This window comes from Lagopus muta, chromosome 17, assembly GCF_023343835.1.
Source record: "Lagopus muta isolate bLagMut1 chromosome 17, bLagMut1 primary, whole genome shotgun sequence".
NCBI classification, from domain to species: domain Eukaryota; kingdom Metazoa; phylum Chordata; class Aves; order Galliformes; family Phasianidae; genus Lagopus; species Lagopus muta.
The window spans coordinates 7,150,021-7,175,194 of NC_064449.1; the positions used below are offsets into that span (position 1 = coordinate 7,150,021).

The window sequence follows — 25,174 nt, forward strand, 5'->3', positions numbered from 1 at the left end:
TTTTTAGATCTTCTGGCTGATTCCGCCTACTCTGCAGAATCTAGAACTTTATGAAGAATGGGTTCTCTCAGGAAAGCAAAGTGATATCTTTCTGGGAGACAGGGTGGAACGATGCCAAAGAATTGAACTGAAACAAGGCTATACATTCTTCATTCCTTCAGGTATCACTTGCTAACTGTTTTTGGAATCACTGGAATTGTGCTTGGCTCTCTGTAAAACAGTTCTTCACATCTAAGGCCTGTGCTGAGCTCTTTATTCTCTGTGGCAAGGAAAGGTGAGGGGCTGAATGCGTTTGATTTCCCAGGAATTGTCTCGTTGAAACTGAGGATGTGCATGCAGTGATCACTTGAGGGAGGCCCTGGCTCTCTGGGGCTGTCAGTCCACCACTGCTCAGAGGTGCTGTGACTATTGTTACTGCTATTGGTTTTCTTGGAAAAACACTTCTCTGTTTTTGTTATTCCGAGGTAAAACTGCTGTTAAGTATATCCAGTGACCAGTGATCTCTTCTGGCAAGATTAACCTGTGCTTGTTATCTATGACTTTGCCACTGTCTGTGGTCTGAGGTGGATTGATTCCTGATGGAGCCCAGTGGAGATTGCACTGTGTGGAGGAGCAGGTGTTACACTCCATCAAAGTTGCTTTGTGGTGAAACAATGTTATTTAACGGTTATAATTCTTCACCACTTGTGCTGATGGAGGGTGTGCTGGGTATGGACGTCTGCCAGTAGTCCAGGCCATGATTTTACACTGCTGCCTGCCTCAGTGGCTAGGTTGCACGACTCAGCCTCTTCCTGCAAAGCAGCCAAACAGTTGCTGCTTTGAAGGCTGATGTCTTCAGACCTTTATTCTGCTGCCTAGAATGGATTACGGATGGTGCAATCTGTAACGCTCTTCATTTCAGGCGATATCAGGCTTTGCTCTGACTATTATGGGTCTGCAAGCTTCTTTATAATGATATAATACATTGCCTCTGTCTAGTGGAGCTTACCAGGGAAATAAGTATTGATAGCCTTTTTACATGACAGAAGGACTGCTTGGTAGTTCTTCAGCTTCTAGAATTACTTTGCAGAGATAAGATTGTGACAGGTTTTTTTTAGTCTTAGAGATGGATAGTATGCATGTCATGAAAAGACATTGATAATGTTCTTGCTAACTAGGAAGCATTATTAGTATCAACCGACGTCTGCAAATTTGCACATTTGTAAGTATTTGGTCAGAATCAGCTTGGGGGTGACAGGTAAAAGGACCTGGAGGGTGGAGGAGTTAATCCATTAAAGGAATTAGGTCTTCCCTTGAAACAGGTCAGAATGTGCTGTTACTGTTTGAACTGGGTGTTTGAGTGTGCCTGTGCTGTTTGCTTAGATCCGTTTCTGCATCTTCATGTTTATCTTTGTTCCCTTGTGAGCAGCCTCCTACGAATAAGACTTTCTGTGTGTTAGTTTAGTCACACTCAGCAGCTGGAATATAACAAGTTGTGGGAGATTATACAGGACACAACTGCAGCATGGTGGCTGAAGTGTTCCCACACATGTTTTTTTGACTATAGTTTCTGTTTTCTTAGGAACACCCCTAGCACAGAAATGCCAATACCTCAGCTGTTGTAGGCCCCATGGCATGTTTGAAAGACAGATATGAATAACTTCTCCTTAAGCACCTGATGGATTTCAGAGGTTTTTGTTTTGCTGTATATCGTTAGAAACCTTCACAGATCTCTTATGTGAAACAACAATATTGTCACGTTAGTTAAAAAAGTAGAAAATGCCTGGTTGAAATTGTTCCAGGTCAAATTGAGCGTAGCCTTGTCAGAGAGGTCAGTTCTTGTGACCTTTGCTGTCATTTGTGAGAGTATCACAGTGGTTTATGTTAGGATGTGTTTTGTATGTGCTTTGTAGCTCTTAGTGCTTGGGCTTTGGTAATGGGTGCCTATAAAACCAGTCTGTCCCATGCTTTCAGTTGAGCCTGATAAACTCTTAACCAGCCTCAACTCGGGTGCAATGGCTTGTGCTCAGAAAGTGTGGAATGGTAAAATTAGTGCTCAGCTGGACTGTGAATGAAGAGCATCGCAGTGAAGGGCCTTTTGCATAAAATATCCTGCTGTGCTCTCATTTTCAAGTCATTTTTGGGGGTGGTCCTAGCAATGCTGTTATATCATCACTGCGCAAAGGATGAAGCAGGTAGAGAAGGCTGTAACAAGACACATGGGGGAGTAAGATCATAGGCTTGTGGGAGATGGAAGGTTTCTTTGAGAATCTAGGATCAGCAGTAGATCCAGTAAATCCTTGAAACTACAAAGCAGTTGCACAAGAATGGGAGTTATTCTTTCAGAAGGCATAATTATAGTGCTCACCAGGGCCTCGGGGTATTTCCCTCTGCATCACTGCCTTCGTCTTTTCAGGATTAGGCTAAAACCAGTTAATTTCTACCTATGCTCCTAACCCTGGAAAGCTCTGAGAGGCATGATCACAGCTGTGGAATCAAGGAGAAAATTGTCCAAGTATTATCAGCATAGTGAGTCACTGTGGGTCAAGGTGCACCTTGCAGTATTTTAGGAGGCCCTCCCAGCTATGGGCTTGGGGGAAGTTAAGCTGGGATTCTGAGGGATGCTGAGTCTGTTGCCTTGCATAGGACCCAAGCTGCACATTTCATGGCACTGTAGGGCTCTTCCCAACAAGTGATGCGCTGTTACAAGCTCTCACCTCCTACTTTACCAGTTCCCACTGATGAGTCAAGGATGATCAACTCTGGTAAAGTCTGCAGTAAAGTGGTAATTTAACGAAGAATGTGGCCTTTTCTGTTAGAATAATCTAAACTGATGTCAACATTTAATTGCCAGTTGACAAATACAATGCTTTCTGACGTGCTGAGGATTGTAGCCAGACTAATGTTCAAGATGTGAGAGCAGCTGAGAGATCAAGAGGAGAAGGAAGCAAGAGTTACTATCTGTGTTAGCACAATTTTTTTTTCCCTGTAGAAATCTGGTTTGTTTTCCTAGGATGGGAGATCACTTGTCCTTGTTAATAAAGACATTAGTAAAGAATGCTGTGGCCCTAGGCTGTGAGCACTGTGTATGTTATCACAAGAAATATTTAATCCTTCAAATGGCTCAGTGTTCAACATGGATGAAATGTGGGGAAGGTAAAGCGTCTTGCTGTGAGGTAGTGTACAGTGCATGCTGCATATCTGATCCATCTGCCAACCAGAAGGGGCATTTATAGAGTGCTTCTCTTTTGAGGTGTAAACTGTGATGTTCCCAAAGAGGAAGAGCGTAATCGCAGTGTGCAGCTGTTGTCTCAGCAGGGACACACAACAGTGTCATCAGTCACAAGTGTAGAGCTTGTCCAGAGTTGTTTGTGCTGTTAGCTGTACAGGGAGTGTGTTCAGCAATGGTTTGCACTGGGGATGTGCAAGTGAGAGCACTTGGGTACTCTGAGGTGTAAACTATGGAGACAGCATTCAGGTGTCTCTGATGACTGTGTGAGGGGCAGGCTGAGCTGGTGTTTGGGCAGCATCCCCCTGATTTCTGCCGCTCAGGATTACTGGAAGCATTTTCTCTGGCTTGTATGCAGCCACTTGTTCTTCACTTAGATGATGACTGCTGCTTCTCTGCAGCCTGCTAGAAAAGCACTGCTCACTAAGTCAGTGCAGATGTGTTAGCCTGCTCTTGAATGCTTTTAGTGCTTGTCCTTTTGCTTTGAAAGTAAATAGCTTTCCTCTTTTACGCCACCAAATGACTTCAGTGGACCCTGTTCTCTCCCTGCTTCTTACCCTTTATCTTCTCCAGTCCCCATGCCCTGTAAACCACCTTTTGCTTCTTTCCTTGTGCTTTTTTTTTCCTTCTGAGTTGTTTGTTATTAAAGTGGTGCTTTATGTCTGGAATTCTCTTCTCATCTTGTTTCTCAGAATACCGTATTCATTCCTCTTGTGTTCTTCTAAACTTGGCTCCCAAGCTCAAAATTAAGCTTAACCAAAATGAAAAAAGTCGTCCTTTTTCAATCCAGCTGCTCTTTTATCTGTCGTTTTGATGGTAAATGTTCAGGGATCTGATGGGGTATCGTCTGTGTTGTCCTCTACAGGCAAGATATTGCAGTGGCATGAGATGTGCTAAGGTCATTTGTTTCCTTCTAAGAAAAAATTCCATAAATGCTCCAAAACACTCCGCTATACAAGCCATTGTGAGCTGTTGGCTCGTCTTTACACCTGTAGGTAGCAGTCCAAGCGAGATGCCATCCGAGGTGCAGGAAGTCACTGCACATTTCCAAGAACTGAATGATGTGCTGCCATTAGACATTGTCAAAGACTTCTGCAGCACTGATTTATGAGCCTTTCCCATGATCAAAATCTGGAGAAGATAACCTGCTGGCAGCTGGCATGGTGTGCCTCTCTGCTTTCTCTTAAGCTTCTCTCTGGTGTGGCTGCACGTTTCTCTTACAAAAGCTGTGCTTCACCTTGGAGTTTGGCAGTCCTCCATGGAGGAGAAAAGCTGTTTGTGTTGCTTTACTTTTAATGTTCTTTATAATGTGCCGTGGGGCCTTGCACATGGAAAGATGCTATTAAAATCTCTTAATTTCTTGAGAGATGAAAAATGAGCCACAGTCGAGCAAAATATTCTCATTGTTCTGTGATGATTGTTATGGTAACTTGAGAGTGCTCCAAACTTCTGGTTTTCAGTCAAATGCAGAAATAATGGCTTTTCTTGGAAGAATGTTTTTTGGGAAGGAAAACGAACAGAAAGGGATGTTCTGTGCTAGACTGTAGGCAGCAACCAGCACGGATGCAGAGCGCTGCAGATACGGCATCAGCGGTTATCAGCACGGTTCTGCCTGCTGTAAGAGCGAGGTCCAAGTGGCCTCTGCTATGCCAGCCAGTATTTGATGGATTATTGTGTAATGGGGCCAGAAGGTAGCACGCAGTCTTTCTATCAAGGAGGATGTTGGGCTATTAAAATCTGACCGGTAAATATTTTTTTGCAGGGAGTTGTGCTAGGGCTGTGCAACTGCCTGGCTATTTTCGGTTGCTGTTTGCTTTTTCCAGCTCAGGAGCTTCCCCTGACATTAATGGAAGCTCCATGCCTGGAACCTGTGAGGATCGAGCGATGGGGATCAGTGAAGAGCATCATAGAGGAGAGTTTTTGCCTCGATTGTCTGCTTTCAGATAGAAGGTGACAGCATAACCTTCTGTTTTTTTTATTTTAGTTCTGTTCTTCTGCAGTGCTCTGCCTGATTCCCATCAAATTGTGTAAGATTGAGAATTGCTGAGTTACCTACATTGCTGGGGACAAATTAAGTTTTTACTCTTAAAAGGTAAACGTGGCATTTCCTCGTTATACTTGGTTGTGGATGCCATTATGACACAACCATTCGTTTTGAACGGGGAGAAATAACATCTCACTTGCTGGCAGTGTCCACTGGAAGGTCATCTCTTGTCACTTTGGTTTTTCTTTTTGAGACTTGACTGTTTCAGCTTTTCCAGACTAAGCTGCTATAGAATTGTAGGAAAATGTGTATGCTTTCTATGTTATAAAGCAAAATACCTGTTCAGTTTCTGCTGGAAGCAGATGTACCGTAGGTTTGCCTTGGAGCTGGTAGTCAATTTGCCCCATAGCTTTACTTGTTAATAATCTTTTTTATTACTCACAGATGGATAATTGCATTCTTGAAGGTGCAGTAGGAATTTGCAGTCCTCTGAAATCATCTAACAAATTTGCAATATTTAATGATCCTTGTTTGATAAAATTCATAAGATAATGAGATTGTATCTTTCTCTTAGCTGTTCAGAAAAGGTTTTTTTTTACTGTTAATTTTACCTTCTTGATTTACTGGAGATGATAACATCTAAATATTCAAGCCTTTCATAGCAGCAGTGGAACAATTTGTAACTGTAAAGCAGCTGAGGGTATTTCAGAGTCTCGCCAATAAAATTCCTGCTCAGCGCTGGTTTTGCTTCATAATCTAGGATTATTTTGAGAAGAGAGAAATGCTCATTAATCACCAAGAACTGAAATAAAAAAGATAACTTCAGAAAGAAACCCAAGTGGGCAGATCCCACCGTGCCACAAATGGCACGGGGCTGCACCAGCATCACCGACCTGCGGGGAGCAGCGCTGCCTACATGTGCGTAGCGCCTCTGCCAGGGGAGGGCTGGCCTTGCCGTGATGAGCAGCGCTGCTGGTGAGGCAGGCCTACTGAAACCGATCACCTCTGAGGAAGTTTTCTATTTATTGATCGATCCCTGAGGCCACACAGCCTCTGTGTGTCTCATCTGTATGATTTAGTAGTAGCTTTAGATAATGTTCAGCAGGTGCTTTTGTTTGTCTTTCAACCAGAAAGGAACACTGTCTCGACTTCTGGATTTTTTTCTATCTTTACTCCTTTTCTTCTGTTACTATGCCAGTGTTGGGTTGGTTGGTTTGTTTTCTTTTTCAGCATTAAGTATAAAATTACACTTGTGGTGTTATTGTGTTGCAGCCCCTCCACATTTTTTTTTTTTCTTTTTTTGAGAGAATATTGCTGTCTTTCAGAGCGTTACCAAGGTGAGAAGTTATTCACCTCTTGCCCCACAACAACCCGTGGAACACCCAGGGCTGTGCAGCAGAGTGTGCCAGAGTTTATGTAAACAGCAGAAAGCAATGGCTGAGGGAGAATTGGTGCCCCTCTTCAGGTGCAGGCAGGGTGCATGGGTGTGGATGATGGTAAAGCAATCCCAGTGGCCTTCATTTCTGCCTCGTGGGTATGTGCACCTTCTTTGGAGGTCTCTCTCTTTACAAGCCATTACAGCTGGGAGGCTTCCAACATGGGTGTTTTTGTTCTCTGTGGTCACAATGAACATTCATCCTCCTCACGATTTGAGCTCTGCTTGCATCTAATCTGTAGAAATTAATTGAATGTGCCATCCAAGTTTATCTCTTCCCAGAGCTCATTTCCACAAAATAGTGTGTGGAAAGTGTTTCCTGAAAGTGTGGCTTGTGGAAAGTGTTTCCTGCTTTCTGCTTGTCTCTTTCCTCCTGCTTCTGTTTTTCTGGTATTGGTGTCTTCAGTTTTTCTCTGTACACACTCTTGTTAATGTTAGAACAGATTTTTTTTTCCTTATAGCTTCTGTGCCAGTCTTCCTGTGTTTTTCTACATTGTCAGTTCTTCATCTTTTTTAGACTAATCTTGCACATAGTGTCCTGCGTCCCTGGAACACACCTCTCCATGTTTGTGTCTCTGCAGTTTTAATATTCCGTGTTCCTCAGGCAAGCTGAAACTATTTTGGGATGCAGTGTGACTGCAGAACGCTCTGCAGCTGAGTGGCCAAGATCCTCCCAGCAGGTGACAGCTCTGCCAGGGCTGTGCCCTCCCTGTGGCAGCAAGTGAGCTGCTGGAGATCCGGCGTGTCCCTGGAACCCATGTGGAATGGGGGGCACCCAAATATTGTCCTTACTCATCTCCGAGCCATACGTGGAAATTGTTTTGCTCTGCTTTGGATAGAGGTAGGGAACTTGACTTCCGAGGTTTTTATGGTCACTGGCTTTCTGTGGGTTGCTTGATCTCTGGTTTATTTTTAATCTATTTCCTAACCCGAGTGGATTTCAGTGCTTTGTTGTTGAGAAGTATGTCATTAAGGAACAGGTCTTTCTGTCTGATTATTGGAAATACGTGTATCTCAAAGGGCCTTAGTTCAGAAGGTAGGCATTTACATCTGTCGATTGAAGTGCTCACTGTTTGTTAATGAGTAGCTATCTGTTTTATAAACATAAATAGGGAATTAATTATTATCTGCAGAACCAGATGTTGTCGGAAGTATTTTAGGGAAGTCCTTTAGTTTGCATCTCTTCTAGCTTTCCAGTAACGACACTGAAGCTCCATTTGTGTTAGATAATCATTCTGTTGAGGAACTGCCGTGTTTGGGACCCCATTTTTTGGAGCATTGGCTCATGGCATCATTGGCTCATGTTTCTCTTGGATGATGTTGAGGCTGCTACCAAGGAAGTCCAGAGGCCATTAGTACAAAGATCCTTGACATTTAATAGGACAGAGTTGAGAGGTTGGGGAGCTTGTGATGAGACTGAAACCCAAAGAGCAAGGAAAAAATGAAATCGATTGCACTCCAGTGTGGAATTTTCACTGAGGAAATACAGTTTGTAGGAAGAGGCTACTGAGTGGGTTGTATTGAAAAGAGGCACTTGAAAAACAGAAGTGTGTTTTGATGGTGTTTGTTTTACTTCTTTGTAAAATGAAGAATATTTATTTTACCTTTCACAGATGTCCAGAAAGCCAGGTTTCAGCTCAGTTAATCAGTTGCTCTTAATTGGGTTGTAATTCTTTGATAACAGACTGTATTTAGAATGATGATGATGAAGATTCCATGGAAATGACTTGCTGCATCTCTCAATCTGTTTGTACGCGGATTGACGTGTGCTGGTGGAGCTGCCATGTAAGCCAGTGGTGAGGGCTGCTCCGTGTTGTGCTGGTAACTGGCTGCTCCTGCCCTGACCTCTGCCACCACGCAGTTGTGTAGCTGTGCACCAGGCGTTCCACTTGTTGGAGCTTCAGTTTGTTCATCTCTGGATCTGACAAACTGAATTACTCTGCCAGCGATTTTGCCACCTATCCAGTAAGTTAGCTTTGGGGACTCAGCAGCAGATATGCTTCAGTGCAGGGTTTCCATTCTTTCCCCTAAACTCTAGAAATCTTTGATTACCTGATGGAAGCATTAAATGCCTTGACCTTGCATCTTTTTTTTACTTCCCAAATACCAGGATCGGGATTGTCATTAATCTTGCCAGTACTTTGCTCTTAGTGCAGACTGATGTATTTCATGTGAGGGGATGAATTGCTTTAGCTGAAGTTTTTTTTTTCTATGGTTGCTAAATTACCCTTAAAGGAAGGGAAAAAAAAATCCTCTCTAGTTGGTTATTCTTGATTTTCAAACATGCTGAATGGTAGCAGGGGACTCTGTAATTAGGCTAACTGGAGCAGGACAGATGTGGTAATACCTGAGGTGCCACAGCTACAAGCCACCTGTGTTTTTCTGTGCATCACGTTTATCATTGCAAATTGACTGAGCACTGGCACAGGTGGCCAAGAGGGGGCTGTGGTATCTCTGTCCCTTGAGATACTCAAAAGCTGCCTGGATGTGGTCCCACGCAGCTGCAGGTGGCCTGGCGCAGGCGGGGGGTGGAGCAGATGACCTCCAAAGGTCCTGGCCAACCTCAGCCTTTCTGTGATTTTGAAATTCAGAAAAATGCATGCAGAGTGATGTTTGCAGGGAAAAAATTCCTGCGTTGATTTCTTTTCCTTCCTGACTCCTACTGATATGCCCTTAAATGAAAGCCCTGCCTCTGCCATCTGCTGTAGCTCAAGGACTTCTGGGATGTAGCTCGGCTGGCCCTTATGGCTTAAGGATTGTAGCAGAAGATGGCTTTTGTGGCTGCTGGCTGAAGAACCCTGTATCTGAATGGCATTTCCTTGTTCTCTCACTGGTCTTGAAGAGGAGGGAAGCTGCCATGGCTTTAATAGAAAGTACTGCACAGTTAGAAGAAAATTGACTGCCCTCTGTGTTGCTTTGCTATCTGCTGGTTTATAAATTGTAATGCTTTTTATTAAAAAGGGGGAAAAATGTAGTATCTGGTCTCTGTGGTTCCCAGATCATTAGCAGAATCAATTCTTTTTTCACTGCAGAGATCAGAGGCTACAGTCTTGCATAGCCAGACCCTCAGCTCCTGACATCCCAAGCAAACAATGCAGAATCAGAAGAGCTTGTGTATGGCTGCCTGAATTGCTCTGCCTGGATTTTTGTTGTGGTAGAAAATTCTTCCCTCGCTTTGGAGCCTGGGAAAAGTGAATTTGGTCCCTTCCAGGATGGGACCAGGGCAATTTCATCAGATTGAGTACTAGAAATGTTAAGTCTCTTAACTGGAGACTGAGAGATTTTCGGTTGCTTCAGGAAGTTGATAATAGGATATGAAACTTTCACCTCTGAAGGAGGACTGGTAATAACTTGAAATTGTTGATATCTGAGGATGTGTGCTCTGGTGCTGAAGTGAAACAAATTGAATGTGACTCAGTCCAGTTCTAGCCCTAGCCCACCACCACTGCTAACATGATTTGCAACCCTTCTGGAGGTGCCAGAAGATTGTCTAAGAGCCAAGAATGTAGAGCAGACTGAATTTACTTCTTAGTCATGGATGTGGTTGAGTCACAAGCTTGCGTGTTCTCAGTAAACACTGTAACTGTTCTGTGGATTAATAGTGCTCAATATACAGAGGGTTGTGAGACTGTATGTACATCATAAGATGCTGCCTTCTGCTATTATTAGTCTTGGTGCCATTTAACGTGTCACAGCTTTAACCTCTCATCCCCCACAGAATGGGGTTTATGGGGTTGCTAAAATGTGATGATAAATTGCTCTGTAATACTACATAGCACGAGGCATTCTCAGCTCTTTGCTTTCCCTCTCTAGGGTGGATACATGCGGTTTATACTCCAGTAGATTCTCTGGTGTTTGGTGGAAATATCCTGCATAGCTTTAATGTTCCCATGCAGCTTCGCATCTATGAAATTGAGGACAGAACAAGGGTAAGGACGCTCGATTCTCTTTTTAACTGAACAGTTCTTTGTCACTGTGATCTGTCTCTATCTTGTATTCCTTTCTGAGAAACTAGAGCTGGTGGGATCTCCATGTCAGATTGATTGAGAGGTAAACATGAAATAATGAGACTTTCAGATGCTGGCTATTTTTAGTGGCATTTACTCATCTGTTTTTCCCCTGCTTCCTACAGACACGTCCGTTCTGTATCGTCTGTTTGCCCACTGAACTTTTTAAACACATCCCCTTTTGCACAGAAGCCTATTGCCACCACAGACCTTTGTGCCTGTACTTCTGGTAATCCCCTGCTGATTGTTTGTCTTTGCACACTGGCAATAGACATCTAAGAATGGAGACCTAATGGGTCTGGGATGGTTTTGCTGTCCACAGCTGAAGTGAGAAAGCTGCAGAGAAGCTGCTTATGAAACAGCATTTTCTGTGCTTAGCAGGATTTTGTTTTATAGTGACTCAATATAGTGCAAAATGTCGTGGGACAGAGGCTGGGTTGAGACATTAGACTGAAGGTTGTGATGTTCATCTGGGTGTAGCATATGCCTAGAAAGGGTCCGGCGTCCTGGAGGAGGTGACCGTGCAGCCTCTGTGTTGGGAGTGAAAGTGATGCTGTTCATTGATAAACTTCAGTTCCTGGCTGAATTTCATAAAGTATCAGAATCCAAAGGAGGTGCCACTACTTTACTAGGCTGTTAAATAAACTGTGCAAGGCAATCAGAGCAATGTGATGCAAATTTAGATAGAGGCTTTCTGTAGCTGGCTATTGCAATGGTGCTGATAAACCACTGGCACATGTGCTGGGTGAAGTGCTCATGGAGAATGGGCTGCAAAACAGCAGGAAGCTGCAGTGCTTCATCACTAGGAAGTCTTAAAATCATACATCAGTAGTGTTCAGTGTTCACCTCTACAGGAAGGCACAATTCTGGCTCCAAGTGGGCTTTTTGCCCCAGATCATCTTCCTTTGTGTGAGAATGCCTTCATCTGAGACACCAACATTGTTCAGGAGTGCATCTCTAGCTCAGTGCATGGAAGACTGTTGCCAGCCTCTCTGCCAGTGTTGTGTTGGGAAGGGGCTGCTCCCTGATTTCGCAGGAGGTGGCAAGGCCTGGTAATCTTCACATCACAAAGCAGTGCTGGAAGCGTTTGGTTTCCTAGAGTGATTTTAATGGGAAGAAGGAATCTTAAGTAGAAAAATGAATTCCTAGAGGAAGACAGGTAAAGGCAAATGCTGAAATTCAGAGCAGCTAGAACGGAAAGAATGTAGTGGAAAACAGGAGTGGAAATAAGGGACAGAGTAGAGTTCAGCCTGGCTTTGAGTAGATGTTCCCAAGGCAGGAATGTGAAGTATCTGGGAGTAAAGGGACTTGAACAAGAAAATGTTCTGATAGCAGAAGCTAGAAGGGACTCAGCAGCTTCTTTTGCAGAGTGAAGGGAGCTGAGCTGAGCTGTAGGAGCCCTTCAGAGAAAGAGCAGGAGGCCAGAGGTGGACTGGGGCTACATGAAGGTGCCAGGCACAGGCAGGTTCTTAGTGTCTGTAAATGAGAGCCAATGGTGCAGGGTACATGTACAGCACCTCCTCAAAGTGAAGGTGCGTTGTTGTGATAGATACTGGCACTGGCAACTTGAAGGGAAAAGAAACTATTTCCATTCATGTCTGTGGGGAAGATGGCAAGCAAATGCTCTTCTTCCTGATGTAGTAGAAGAGCTGACATCTTGTTCTCACTGGACTTAGCAACCCAAAGCCACACGTTTTGCTAGAGTTGGAACTGGTTAGTAGTGCTTCATGTCAGGCCTTTCTGAGGAAACTGGATGCAGCTTTGATCTCCAAAGCTTTTATAGCAGGAGGCAGATTGCCCCATTATGGTTAGGTATTTTTGTAACCTTTAGGGACCTGCCAGACAGTTAACTGAAATGCCTTTGAAAAGTCACTGGTAGCTTGATCCTATGGGAAGGTTCTCAGAGTGTGATATTTGCCTCTTTTAAAATGTCCTATCACTGATTTTTGTGAAGGAATAGTGCAACATTTGGGGATCCCAAATCAGACCTTGACTTGTTTGATTTTCTTTGAAGTCCAATGTCTTTCTTTATAATTTTCCCTTTCAAAAAATACTTCAGGGTATCAAAAAAGGCCAATGTAAGCCAACAGCCCAGAACTTCCCCAACTTTACAGTAACTATTTCAGCTCTTGTGCTGCATTGTGCTAGCAGTGTGAATTGGGCATCCTGTGCCTGTGTTTGCAGACTTGTGCTTTTAGGCAGCTTTACTGTAACAAACCTGTGTGTACAGCTGAAGAATATAAGAGTTCAAGACTGTAGCAAAATATAAACCTTGCAATTAAAGTTTGATAAGAGATGGGAACGTCAGTACTGTTACTTGGAAATAACACCTCCCCCCCCCCCCCCAAAAAAAAAAATCCAAGAAAAAACGTGCAGGAATCTTAAAGGATAAATGTTTTCAAAATAGAATTCTGGTGTGTTTTGCTTTATTTGCTTTGCCAATCAAATTTTGTGATTTCTTTGTGCAAATAATTTTATTTGCCCAAATAATTTTACCCATGCACAGGCTAGGATGGCAGGCTCCATACAGTAAGCAGTTCACACAGATTTGGCAGTGTGAACGTACTGCAAATGACTTTCTCATCAGTATTGATCTTTCCATTGTGTGCAGCACAGAAGTAAATTACATGATGTGGTTGACGAAGTAATTCGCCACACTCAAATCAAAGTGTAATACAGGTGTGTTTCCCCTCTTCATTTGGCACAGAGCAATTTTATGGAGGTTTCACTGTGTTTAAACTTGCTATATAATGCTTAATCATCTTTGCTGATATTCAGAGTCATTTTTATGCTAGGTGTAGTTGTTATTGTTTTAGCAGCTAAGACAAGAATAAATACATGGTTGAAACAGTAATGCTGATTTACAGCCTGATAAAATTGCCTGGTTTATGTACTTGTCATGCTTATTCTAGCTTAATTTCTCATATCCCTGGGAGACTTCTTAAGAGGGTTATAGCCATTTTAAAATAGTTTTAAGGAGTAATAAAAAACATGTCTATTGTTGGAAACAGCTCCTAATGTGCAGTTGAGGTAAACAAATCTTCTCCAGCCTTACAGTTTGTAGAGACTCTCATTTTGCAGTCTGGCTTTCCTAGAGGCCAATTAACAGCTAGTCAAATAGGCCAAGCTGTTTAGCTCTCTGCTAGACCAGCTTGAGTACTGCAGAGCAGGCTGCCGTGCTGAGATGCATCAGCTTGGCATAGGGGTGTCACTGCTCTGTGTTGCTGAAGGGGGAGAACGTGTCAACCTGAGCTCAACTCATCTATATGTAACACCTCTAAAAGATTTCAATGTGCAGAGGGCAGATACACGTAAGGTGGTCACTCACAGATGATGTTGTTTGTGCTGATCTGGTTTTCTGGAACTTAATCTGCTAACTTTAAATACTACCATAACTTACAAATAATCATGTATTGGTTTCCAAGATTCTGATTGGAGTGATGAAATGCAAATAGAGTTTGTAATCATCTTCATGGATATTGTGGAAGGGAAATAATTTCTTAAGGAAAGTCTGTGCCTTGCTTGCTTGGAGTGTTTTGTTTTGGAGGGCGATACAAGTCTCTACAATTATTTCACTTTGAACTGAAGAAATGGATCATACTCCAGAGATGATTTTTCTCACTGCACAGGAATAATTAGAGAAAATATTCCGTGGATTGTAAATTATTAATCATAGAAGTTAGATCTGGAAACACCCATTAGATGATGGACTCGGTCTCCATGCTGGTGGGGGATCTGATCCTCAGGCAGTGGCCATATCAGCTGCTACACTTTAAATTGAGCACAGAACTTCTTCCTTTTTTTCTCCAAAATCAGAGTTCATTTGATCATAACTCAACAGTGGTGGAAGCGTGGACATATATGCAATACAGTTCTTATCCATTATAATTAATAAATGTCCAGAGATGTCATAAATAATGTACTCCTCTCTACTTCTCCACTAGGCAAATTTTAAAGGATTTCTGAAGCAGAGTTAGGCTTGCTGTAATGGCAGAAGCCACTGCAGGTCTTTGCACGGCATCTCTCACCTTATCTGGCAGCTCTTCTGAAAGTTTGTGAAAGCAGAGCCTTCTTGGGCAAATGGTGAATTACAGAAGCATGGAGGGATTTGCTGTGGGTTGGAACATTGATAGCGAAGCAATTAGGAACTCAAATTGAATATTAAAGATTGATATACATAACGGGAGCACTGCATGCATTACTGCCTTGTCTTTCACATTGAATTAACATTGGTAACAACTAAATTTGGTGAAGCTCAGAATCTGTCAACAAATGTTGAGCAATGATGTCTTTAATATTCCCAGGCATGTGGCTGAAAACCTTTTGAAGGCTGAGGGGTGGAAGGCGGCTTCCTGGTTTTTGTAAGTCAATTCTTCGCAAATTTCGTTTCCTGCAGTGCTCTCTTGGAAAAATTTGAGTTCCTTTATTAGCATATATTTTAGCATGGCTAATTTCCCCTGTGTTCTGTAGTAGTGATAAGTGACTGGGTCTCTTCTTTGTGACAAATAACTAAACCGAAGGAAAGATTTTCTATTTCAAGAAGGCCCGGGGGTTAAATATGCTCACATTTAAGGGGATGCTTGTTGGTTTTTCCTTTTCCTTTTTTATGTTTCCAGTATGTTTTGTAACAAAACAAAAACAGTGCAGGGAAACACTGGAAGAGTTGCAGTTCTGCTGGATGAGTGACCCGTAGCGACACGCAGTTCAGATTTGTCAGCTGCATTTGTGTTGGATTTAAGAAATCCTAACTTCTGGGAATGGCCATGTTGTGTTTAAAGCTGGCACTGTGATACCTTTAGTGGGACAATACAGTGCGTTTTCCCCTAATTACATTTTGTTTCATTGCTGAAAGTGTTTGTGTTTCCTCTGGGAACAGCAGCAAGTTCCTTACCCACCTTGGGAATGGTTCTCAAGCATGGGCATTCTTGTAAGCCTTCAGCATGCTCAGGTGGGTGCTTCTGTCACCAGGCAGATGCTCTGACTGTGCCTGCTGTGCAGAGCCAAGCCTGAGCTGCCTGATGCTGCTGATAGTGGGTCTGTTCTGACTTTGCAGGTTTTTGGGTGATGTAGGTGGTGCTCTGTATTGTTTGGTTGTTTAAATGGGCTCTCCAACGTAACGGTATTTCTAGTGCAGTCCTGCATTTTTATTAAAGCTGGGCAGACGCCTCTTGGCTAGGTGAGCTGTTAAAGTGCTTAATGTGTCTTAAAGCAGTTCCTATAATCCTGTGCAGTGCATGTGTGCAGGCCTGCAAAATGCAGATTTCTGTGTCACCAGGAGAAAGAAGTGTGCAGTGTTAAGTACAAGAGTGTGCAAGATGCATGGCATCCATTTTTAACAAATCACAAGCAATTTATGTATGTTGTTGCATTTTAGGAGTTTCCTAGGTTCTTCCTTGGTGCAGTGACTCCCACAAACAGCAAACTGTAGGGGAAGGCTGCGAAACCCTCTTAATTTTCTTCTTAATCTGAAATAATCTCCCAAATGTACAGTGTTGGAGAATAAGCTTTTTCTGTGAGAACAACAGGTCTAAGATGGAAGAAAAAGTGCACAGCTTGGCAGTCTTTTGTTACAGTCCTGCTTTCTGTTTTGTTTGTGGTAAAAGTTAACTTGCTACCAAAATATTAAGCATAAACCACAAGCCAGATTTTTACTTGTAATGTGTATTTACCAGTAATTAAGAATTTGTTCATTTGTTTAATCAAACTGTTGGGAAGACGATAATTAGAAAAGATGCATTTCCTGCTTGAGTCATTTTAGGTAATGCTGCCATTTTGATAAAAAATCATCTGATAGTGCTTGGGAAAAGAAAAAAATGCGCTTCTATTTTAACTTGTATTCTGGCAACTGACATCTGTATGTGACCACCCTATGTTTATACTGTAGGTAAATAATGCTGTGGGGGCCACCCATCACTTCCATGGTTTCACAAGAACGCAAACCCTTTCCTCTCCCGCCACCCCAGGAGGATACAAATTACTGAACCAAGAAATGATGCTATCATGGCAGGCAGGCAGGCAGGCTCTCATTTTGTATGCTGAAGGCGTACGGCTCACGCGGCTCCCACCCTCCCTCCCCTCCCCCTGCACACTGTTTGTGCTCTTGATAACATGAGGAGAATGATGACTGGCCCTTGTGCTGCAAACTTCCCTTCCCCGTGGACTGACAGTCTCGCTCTTGCTTTCAGGTGCATGCCAAATTCCGTTATCCTTTCTACTATGAAATGTGCTGGTATGTTCTGGAGAGATACGTGTCCTGTGTGACCCAGCGCTGCCACCTCAGCAAAGAGTACCAGAAAGAATCAATGTTAATTGGTGAGTGAATCCTTTGACTGCGTGTTCAAACCGATGCTGGCACCCTAGGCTAGTTACTGCTTTGTTTCCTACGGAGAAGATCATAAATTAAATTGGAGAATTGTAGAAATTCTGACAAACTGTTTGTTTTGAGGTGGGGAGGTTTTGACTCTTAAGCATTTTTATGAAGCACCAACTTACTCTGGTCTTTATTGAGCATTCCTAAGCAAGCAGATCCCAGGAAAATAATTTTTGGATGCATTTATTTCTTGGTTTCAGTACTGTTCGTGTTGAGATGATCTGCCAAACGGTTGAGGATTTACTGCTGTGTTTGGCACAGTACCTTAGTAGCCAGAAATGCGTGCATTGCAAATGTGCTCTGGTAGGATGGATATTTAGTCCTTTTATAGCGTGTCTCCTCTACAGAATGCAGTTTGGTCACTAAACCTGGCTTCTTTTTCTTTTCTTTAATCTTGACTTTAATTCTTTCTGTTTGGTGACTGACTTCTAGTTGCAGAGAATAACAAAATCAAGCATACACCTACACAAACCTACGTGATCTATAATCTAAGAACGAGGAGATCACAGAAACCTTTAAAACAACAGCTGAAAATGGACCCCAGCAGAGATGGATGGGGGTGCCTGGGGCAGGAAGGCATTGCCTTGGTGTTGGGGCGAGCTTTGCATCAGTGTGGCGCAATTCCAGTTGTTGCTTTTCTGAACTACCCTTTTTTCCTCCTTCCTTTTACTGGAACGAGTCTGTGGACCTTGCTACCTCCCTTTTTGAGACCCTGAGTGAAGGGATAGTAAAAGAGGAACTCCACGTGGAGGAATTTTTGTATAACATCATCTTGAACAAAGGACAAATTGGCCTCTTGGATTAGCGATGTGAAAAAAAGGCAACGACAAAACTCTGGTAACTGCATTCCTTAGGAAATAAAGATCCAACCTACTGTTGTAAAAACCATTGGCACAGAAAGAGGCTCTTCCTGTTGGCAAGGTGGGGGTGCCAGATCACTGAGGTGTGATTTCAGAACAAATTAGATACGGAGAGTGCATGGTTCAGGATATTGAGATGGGACCTTTTCCAGCTAAATCACCAGTGTGAATTCAAGCCCAGCTCAGTAATTACTGATAATGATTTGGTGATCCCCATGAAATGTGTCTCCATCCAGTTACTGACTGGGAGATATTCCAATCATATAAAAGCTCACTGGGAACCATAGATGTCCAGTGTCTGGATGGAAAAGGATTATTTTGCAAGACCGAAGTCTCAACTGCGCAGGCATCAAGTCAGCCCCAGCTATTTGGGAAATGATTTGGTGACAATAATGTCATCTGACAGTCTTCTTGTCTGTGAGCCTTCAGTTGTTGGCCTGCTGGAAAGTGACACTATTCTCAACTGTTTCACTGTTAATTCAGCATGGTTTTATGGCCATTTCAAGCTAACAAAAGAAACACACTGCTCTCATAAGATGAGAATCTGGTTTTGTGGCTCTTGTCCTGTGAGTTGAATCAGTTCAGTGACCTGACAGAAAATGAACCCTCCCAAAAACGCAACATGTTTGTTATCAGTGAGACTGCTGGGCTGATCTGATGTGTGGCCCCACTGCAGGGATGCTGGTGCCAGGCCCTGGGCTGTTATTGCTGTCTTGAACAGATCACCTCTTCCAGTTTACTGAAGTGCTATCCACTGACAGCATGTGGTTCATCTGCCTGCCTGCTATCTTTTGACTTCAGGTATTAGCATGCTGATAAAATCTCTGACATTGACATCCAGGGTTTTTCTCTCCAGGAGTGACAGATTTATACTTTGTCAGACACTTGCTTTTTATTTCTTGGCAGAGCCTTAACCTTAGAATAATTATTTAGCTGAGAACTGCAGTTCAAAAGCCCAGATCTACTATATCTGCTGGATCTTTCAGTTTGGCATTTATCAAGTTCTCTCCAGGAGTAAAGGTACATTATTTACCTTTACAAAGCTATGTTGTTTGTTCTGCTTGAGTAATACTGTTCCAGATACTTGCTTGTCTTTCTTTTAACTGATCTCAGCATCCAGCCTCTTGATTCGAGTAAATCTCCGTGAATTTTAATCCTTGAATTAAGTTATTTGTTCTGTGATATCTCTATCTTACTGTTGTGCATCCGCAGTGGGATGGAAGATTTAAGTGATGTCAGTGCTCCAGAAACTGGCTGCTTTGGTTTAGAAACTTTTCTTCAGAACTGCTAAGGTCCTTAAATTGTTAAATGCTCATCTCTTCCTTAGAGATTTCTCTATCTTCAAGCAGTGCCTTGATTTCCCATGAGAGAGTATCCCTTGACGAAGAATTTCCCGTCATTCTCCTTAAAGAGAAATGGAACAAAGTACTTAACTTCCCTGCAGGCCCCTCGATAGATTTAATTGTCTTCTGTCCTCCTTGGTTTCAGAAAAAAATCTCCACATCCTTGTATTCTTTTTCAGAAATTTCTCTTGAAGAATGATAGTGTTACTAATGTTTCTTATTTTTCCCCCGTTAATTTTTTTCTTTGTTGACACACTTTGTTCTAAATGTCTACTTACTAACTTTTCTTTTGGGTTCCAGAAGTATTTCTCTTTTATTCCACCCTTGAGCTGTTCTACTTTCTTTTCTTATATACCTTCTGATAGAACAGTCCTACTGGATCTCAGGAGCATCAGGGATGACTTCTAGTTGATGACATCCTGCAGAGAGCACGTGGGATGCTGCCCATGGTCTCTGGGATTCACAAGGTGCTGATTTTTCATAGGTTCAGTAGAGATTCAGTTCTTCTGTTTGAAAAAAACAGTTTACTGCAGTGATGGGGAACATCTTTGGAGAACACAGGAAACTGAGTTTGTAATCACTTGTGTTTTAAGGATATCTTTAGACTCTTCACATTACATTTTCATTGCACAGTATTTATGTACTTGGGCACGAATGACTCTTTCCAGACACTGCCTACTCAAGAAAATCTATTACTGTGATTGTGTTGTAATACCCTGACAATATAGTTGTATGCTGCTCTAGCAGTTTTTATTGTTCTTTGTATTTCTGTTTTTTAAATGTCTGGACTCCCAAAACTTCAGAAAACAACAAGCAAACAAGCTGTGCTTGCAGGTGAGGCAAAAACCCTGTGTGTTCCCACTCCCTAAATGAAAACGCCTGCTCTTCTAAGTGAGGAGAAGACTACTGAGGATTCCCTTCCTGTTCTTCAGGCCCAGAATGAGATTTCAGGCAGCTGCCTCCTAGGCAGGGAGAGCTGTTCTTCTCATCTCTGCCACTGTAGGGCAGGCGCTCAGGGGAATGATGACATGATAGAAATCACAGGCTGCTGTAAAAGCACACCATCTCTTTCCCCCCCCTTTATCTTTTCCCTGCCCCTCTCAGCTGCAACATTTATCCTGCCAGCTGAAGTCAGAAAGGGATTCTATTTGGGTTTCAAGCTGGATTTGACCATGCAGTGTTTCAGGAGGGATATGTCTTCATTATTTTTACTCTTATCATGAATGAGTCTGTACTGGATGTTTTCAAGCACAATTGACCTTCAGTGAGATATGGATCTTGAGAGTGAGCTGACAAAGAGTAATTGGGAGAAGATACCATGCTATCGGAAATACGCTTTCTCTGTCGCCTGCAGCTTTTAAGATCCCTATTGCTAAAATTTTAACAGGATGGCTGTAACTGTGTGTTAGGCCTGATGGATGAAGAAAATCTGCTCTCTGGCACGGTGAAGGAGCCATGTCTTTACTTTCTCCTTCTCAGGGGACAGAATAGATTCACTTATTGATGGACAGGTACTGGGCTACATTGAGTGATTTCTGTGCGGAGTGTTCCATGCAGTACAGTTCTGGTATGCTCAGGTTGCTGCTGTTTTGGTTTCCTGCTAACAAGTATGTTATTGCTGTCTTTAGCAGACCAATAGGAGCTGCTGTGCCAGGGTTTGAAACTGGAAATAGCAAGGTAGATATTAGATATTGGTCTGCTGTAAAGAGTTCAAAAGATATTGTAATTACACCTCACCTCCTCCATATCTTCTAAGTCCTGTAATACAAGAAGTCACTTTTCAGCAAGGAAAGAAAATGTAACATTATCCTTCTTGTACAAGGATACTTGTAACACGTGGAGAAAGTTAAGTGATTTGCCCAGCATCACAGAGAACTGAATTGCAGGGGGGCGGGGGGAGGGGAGAGGGCATTTCCAGCTCTGCCCTGTGGTCAAACCTGGGCAGCTGCTGCTCTTCTGAGTTATACCACGGGCAGGTTGTATAACCTGGGTTTATTTCCTTAGCACTGTGGAATGATGAAGGTCTTTAGGGCTGCCTCAGTGGGATGGGAATCTGAACTGGCCAACCACTGAGAAACTGGAGTTCTAACCAGGTGTTGGCTGGGGCATTGGCTTGGAAGAAACCACAGTTGCACTTAGGAGCTCTTTTCCACGGAGAGGCTTTATAAAAAAAAACCTCCAAGCCAGTGGTGCTCTCATTGTATAGTGCTTAAAATGCACTTCTTGACAAAGTAAGTACAGATTACATTTATGTAGGGCATACTCGTACAGCGTAGTAACTCTGAATCAGACACTGTATTCATTAAAATGAATAAATAAAAATCATGGCATGTTGCATTATAACAAAATACTTGAAAACACAAAATTGAACCTTCCTCATTGTGAAGATGTCCATCCATTATTGATTCCCTTGTTTTTTGTTTTGTTTTTGTTTGTTTTTAAATTAGCAACAGCAGCAGACAGTTGTTGAGTCTTGAAAGCAGTCCACTCTTAATCTGATGGTGTAACAGGACTGTAATCCTCCAGTGCTGCAGAACAGGCTGCTGCACTTCAGGTTATTAGCAAGCCCTGCCCCATGGGTAGAGTTAGGGCAGCCATCACGTAACTGTCAGGCATGCAAACGGGCACTTGTCTCATGATGGCTCATCTTGAGGTTAGATTAATTTGTGTGTGTTCATTCTTAGTGACTCTCCATTCCCAGATGTAGCGGTGCAGCAGAGCCTGGTTTGTGCGGAGCAGTGGCAGCGGACACAGCTGAGCTGCTGGCCCTGGTGTGCCTGCTTCTGATGGGAATGGTTCCTTCTATGCTGTGATGCTCTGCTCTTCTCTTGCCTTTTGTTTCAGTAGATCAGAGCAAGAGACAAAAAGTGGAGCTCTCTTGAAGGCTGTTTTCTCTTAGCACCAGAGCATTACTTGCAGTAAATTATTCACAGCTCCATAACGTGATCTCCCTCTCTTTCCTTATGCCTTATCTGTGCTCGTGATTTGCCCCAGTTACAGCCATCAGTTCCTGTTCAGCAGAGCCACAGCACAGGAAGACAGAAACATAATTTTCTTTGTACAGAATTACACCAATTTATTTGATAGCACTGTACTAGTACTAGCAGCACAGGGATGTGTATCTGCTCTCTCCTGCTTCTTTTTTATTGCTGGTGTCTTCTCCCACCTAAATGGGGTTTTGTGCTTCAGTCAATTGCTAAATAGTTCACCAGGGCAGCATGGCCTTGAGAACAGGCTCCAGTGCTGCACCCAAGGGACTGGACTCTGATTCCTGATTTTGCCCTAGATTTGATGTGTGACAATGAGAAATCCTTCTTTCTCCCAAGCATCTGTTTCTTCAACTGTAAAATGGGAAAATGACATAAGCTGATTATATAGCTTTGAGGTGGATAAGTGTGCTGGCTTCTGTGGACAAAGGAAAAAGCAGTATTAAATAGAAGTTGGACAACCTAGTGTTTCTGAAGTGTTCTGGTTAAGATACTTCCTAATCCGTTTTATTTTTCCAAGAGAAGCATGGAGGTATGTTAGCATGGAGCAGAGACGAGAAGCTGCGCTGGAGTTTTGCATGCCACCACTCCAACACACAAAACAAACTGCATTCTTGCTACTTCATGGTGAAGTTTTAGTGGAGGGATGCAGGGAGGAAGTTTGCCTGTACTACACATGGAGCTGGATTTGGCTGTGACCAGAATCTCGGCCACTAGTTTCCTACCTAGGTTTCATGGCTCGATTGCATACAGTTGGGTAACAGTGGGGATTTTTAGGGGAAACTTAATATGAAACTAAGATAAATAGTTCTGTAGAATCAGAAACTTGAGTTTAAATTTTCTCAGAAAGTACCTAGAATGTATCAGGGGCTGCAGTTAGAGAAGCAACATCACGTGACTCTCTGGCCTTGCATTTCTCAGTGTGTTTAGGCTACTTGTCTGCAAAAAAGAAATAGCACAACTGTAATCTTCTGTCTCTGAAGAGCAAAGAGTATTTGTGCAGTAACAAATGGAAGTTTTTGTTTTACCAATGGTTGCTTGCAAACAGAGAGTTCTGAGAAGTTGGTTTTGTGCTATGCAGAGTTGCTTTAAAGGAGATGTTGTAGTGCATTTTAACATGCTTTTTCCCATTGTTTTTCCTTTCCTATTTATTTGCTAACTTTTATTTTAAAGCTGTAAGGTTACTGAATCTGATCTCTTTTGGATTGCCAGAAAAATTAATTGTATGTGAACTCTGCATATTCTCAATTGAAATTACAGAAGATTGAAGTGCTAAAGAAAGCATATTTTTTCCCCCAAATTTTTCCCAGTCATTTAAACTGAGCAGATTTAACCAAAAAGGCCAGCATTAAAAAAATGAAACAAATGAAAAAACAACCCAGAAAAATAGGCTGAATAAAGCTCATTCCTGTCGCATACTGACTTGGCATTATCCAGTGCCCTTTTAAATAGGCAGCTCCTAGTCCCAGTCACAGAAGCATTAAGCTATTAATTATATTGGGTAAAGATTCAGCATTCCTTTTCTAACTTTCAGATGCAAAGAGAAAACGCAGCATAGACAGCTATTCATCAGATTCGTGGTTAGACATGGATGAAGAATCTTGTGATGCTCATATCCGGGAGGAAAAGGATGACAGCTTGGATAAGAACTCCAAATCCCTGGTGGATGGCTCCTCCTCACCCAACAGCACACATTCAGAAGGAAAAGAGGGTGCAGGGAGAAAACAAAAAGCCACAGTAATGAGGTACCTAAAAAGAACTTTGTCTAATGAGTCAGATGACAGTGCAAAATCAACGACCCCCACGGATTATCCCAAAACACCAACGGGGTCTCCAGCTACAGAAGTTTCAACCAAATGGACTCATCTCACAGAATTTGAACTGAAGGGTTTGAAAGCCCTGGTGGAAAAGCTTGAATCTCTCCCAGAGAACAAGAAGTGTGTTCCAGAAGGCATTGAAGATCCGCAGGCTCTCCTGGAGGACATGAAGGTGAGTGTGATAGCTTTCTGATCCGTACAAACTGTGTCCTGTGGGCACAGGAGATAGGAGGAGGTCAGGAGGCAAAGGTCTGCAGTAGAGAGGTAGAAGCTTGTATATGGTGACCTCTTCCTATCAGCCTGCTATGCCATGGAGGGGGAAGTTGTGCCTCTGACACAAGCCATCTTTGCACTGGGGAGGCAGCTGGTTGCAGCCTGATTTGATTGATGCAGTGCAGCCATTTCTGACTGTTGCAGCTGTGCTCAGGGACCAAAAGTTTACATCCTTTTGCAGTTTAGCACTTATGTCCCATGTGTAAATATTATACCTCAAGCGGTCTGTTTATATTTATAGTCTTAATCTTCCCTTTTGAGTCTCTTTTCTGGAGTGTGTGTAACTGACACATGCAATACATACACGTGTGATTTTAGTGCAGAAGATTGTCAAATGTTTCCTCTAGCATTTCTTATTCCTTTTCATTTTTTATTTTTTATTTTTTAACCTATTTCATTTCCTTTTCCTCCATTGCCCTCTATAGGTTGATAATTATTCTCCATTGGTACAGTGTACTGGTACAGTGTGGAGAAGGTGTGAGGAGCGAATGCCCACTAGTGACAGATCTGCTCTTCAGATTTTTAGTGTACAGGAGGTGGTAGGTTGGACACAGGGATAGGTTTTACCTGAAGGCCTCATGGCTTTGCTGCTTCTGTCTCTGATCTGCAGCATTCCTTTGAATGAACTGGTTAGCTTTTCTCTACCTTGTTTTCACATCAGGTGAAATAGGTGTATTAATACATTTTTAAAGTTGAGACCAGCGTACTCTTTTTGTTTCGCTTGGTCTTAAACAAAACTAAAATCTTTCTCTAGTACAGATAGGTTCAGTAACATGAAAATTGGGCCTGATTTGAAACTGTTAATATTAATAGGTAGTCTTGTGCTTGGATTACTGGTTTTGAGGTGCTTCTGTGTACTGTGCATCATGTGACTCTTCAGCGACATATTT

The 25,174-nt window shown here is 42.6% G+C and overlaps 1 protein-coding gene across 18 annotated transcripts in view; it reads left to right on the forward strand.

Annotated features, from left to right (window-relative positions):
* KDM2B (lysine demethylase 2B) overlaps positions 1–25,174 on the forward strand; it is a 103,473-nt gene that overhangs the window by 35,768 nt on the left and 42,531 nt on the right. For all 18 annotated transcript variants that reach the window (XM_048963815.1, XM_048963827.1, XM_048963820.1 and 15 more), the window contains 4 exons: positions 8–161; positions 10,441–10,556; positions 16,820–16,946; positions 23,729–24,183. In XM_048963815.1, the coding sequence (XP_048819772.1) occupies positions 8–161; positions 10,441–10,556; positions 16,820–16,946; positions 23,729–24,183 (852 nt within the window). The remainder of the gene's footprint in view (positions 1–7; positions 162–10,440; positions 10,557–16,819; positions 16,947–23,728; positions 24,184–25,174) is intronic.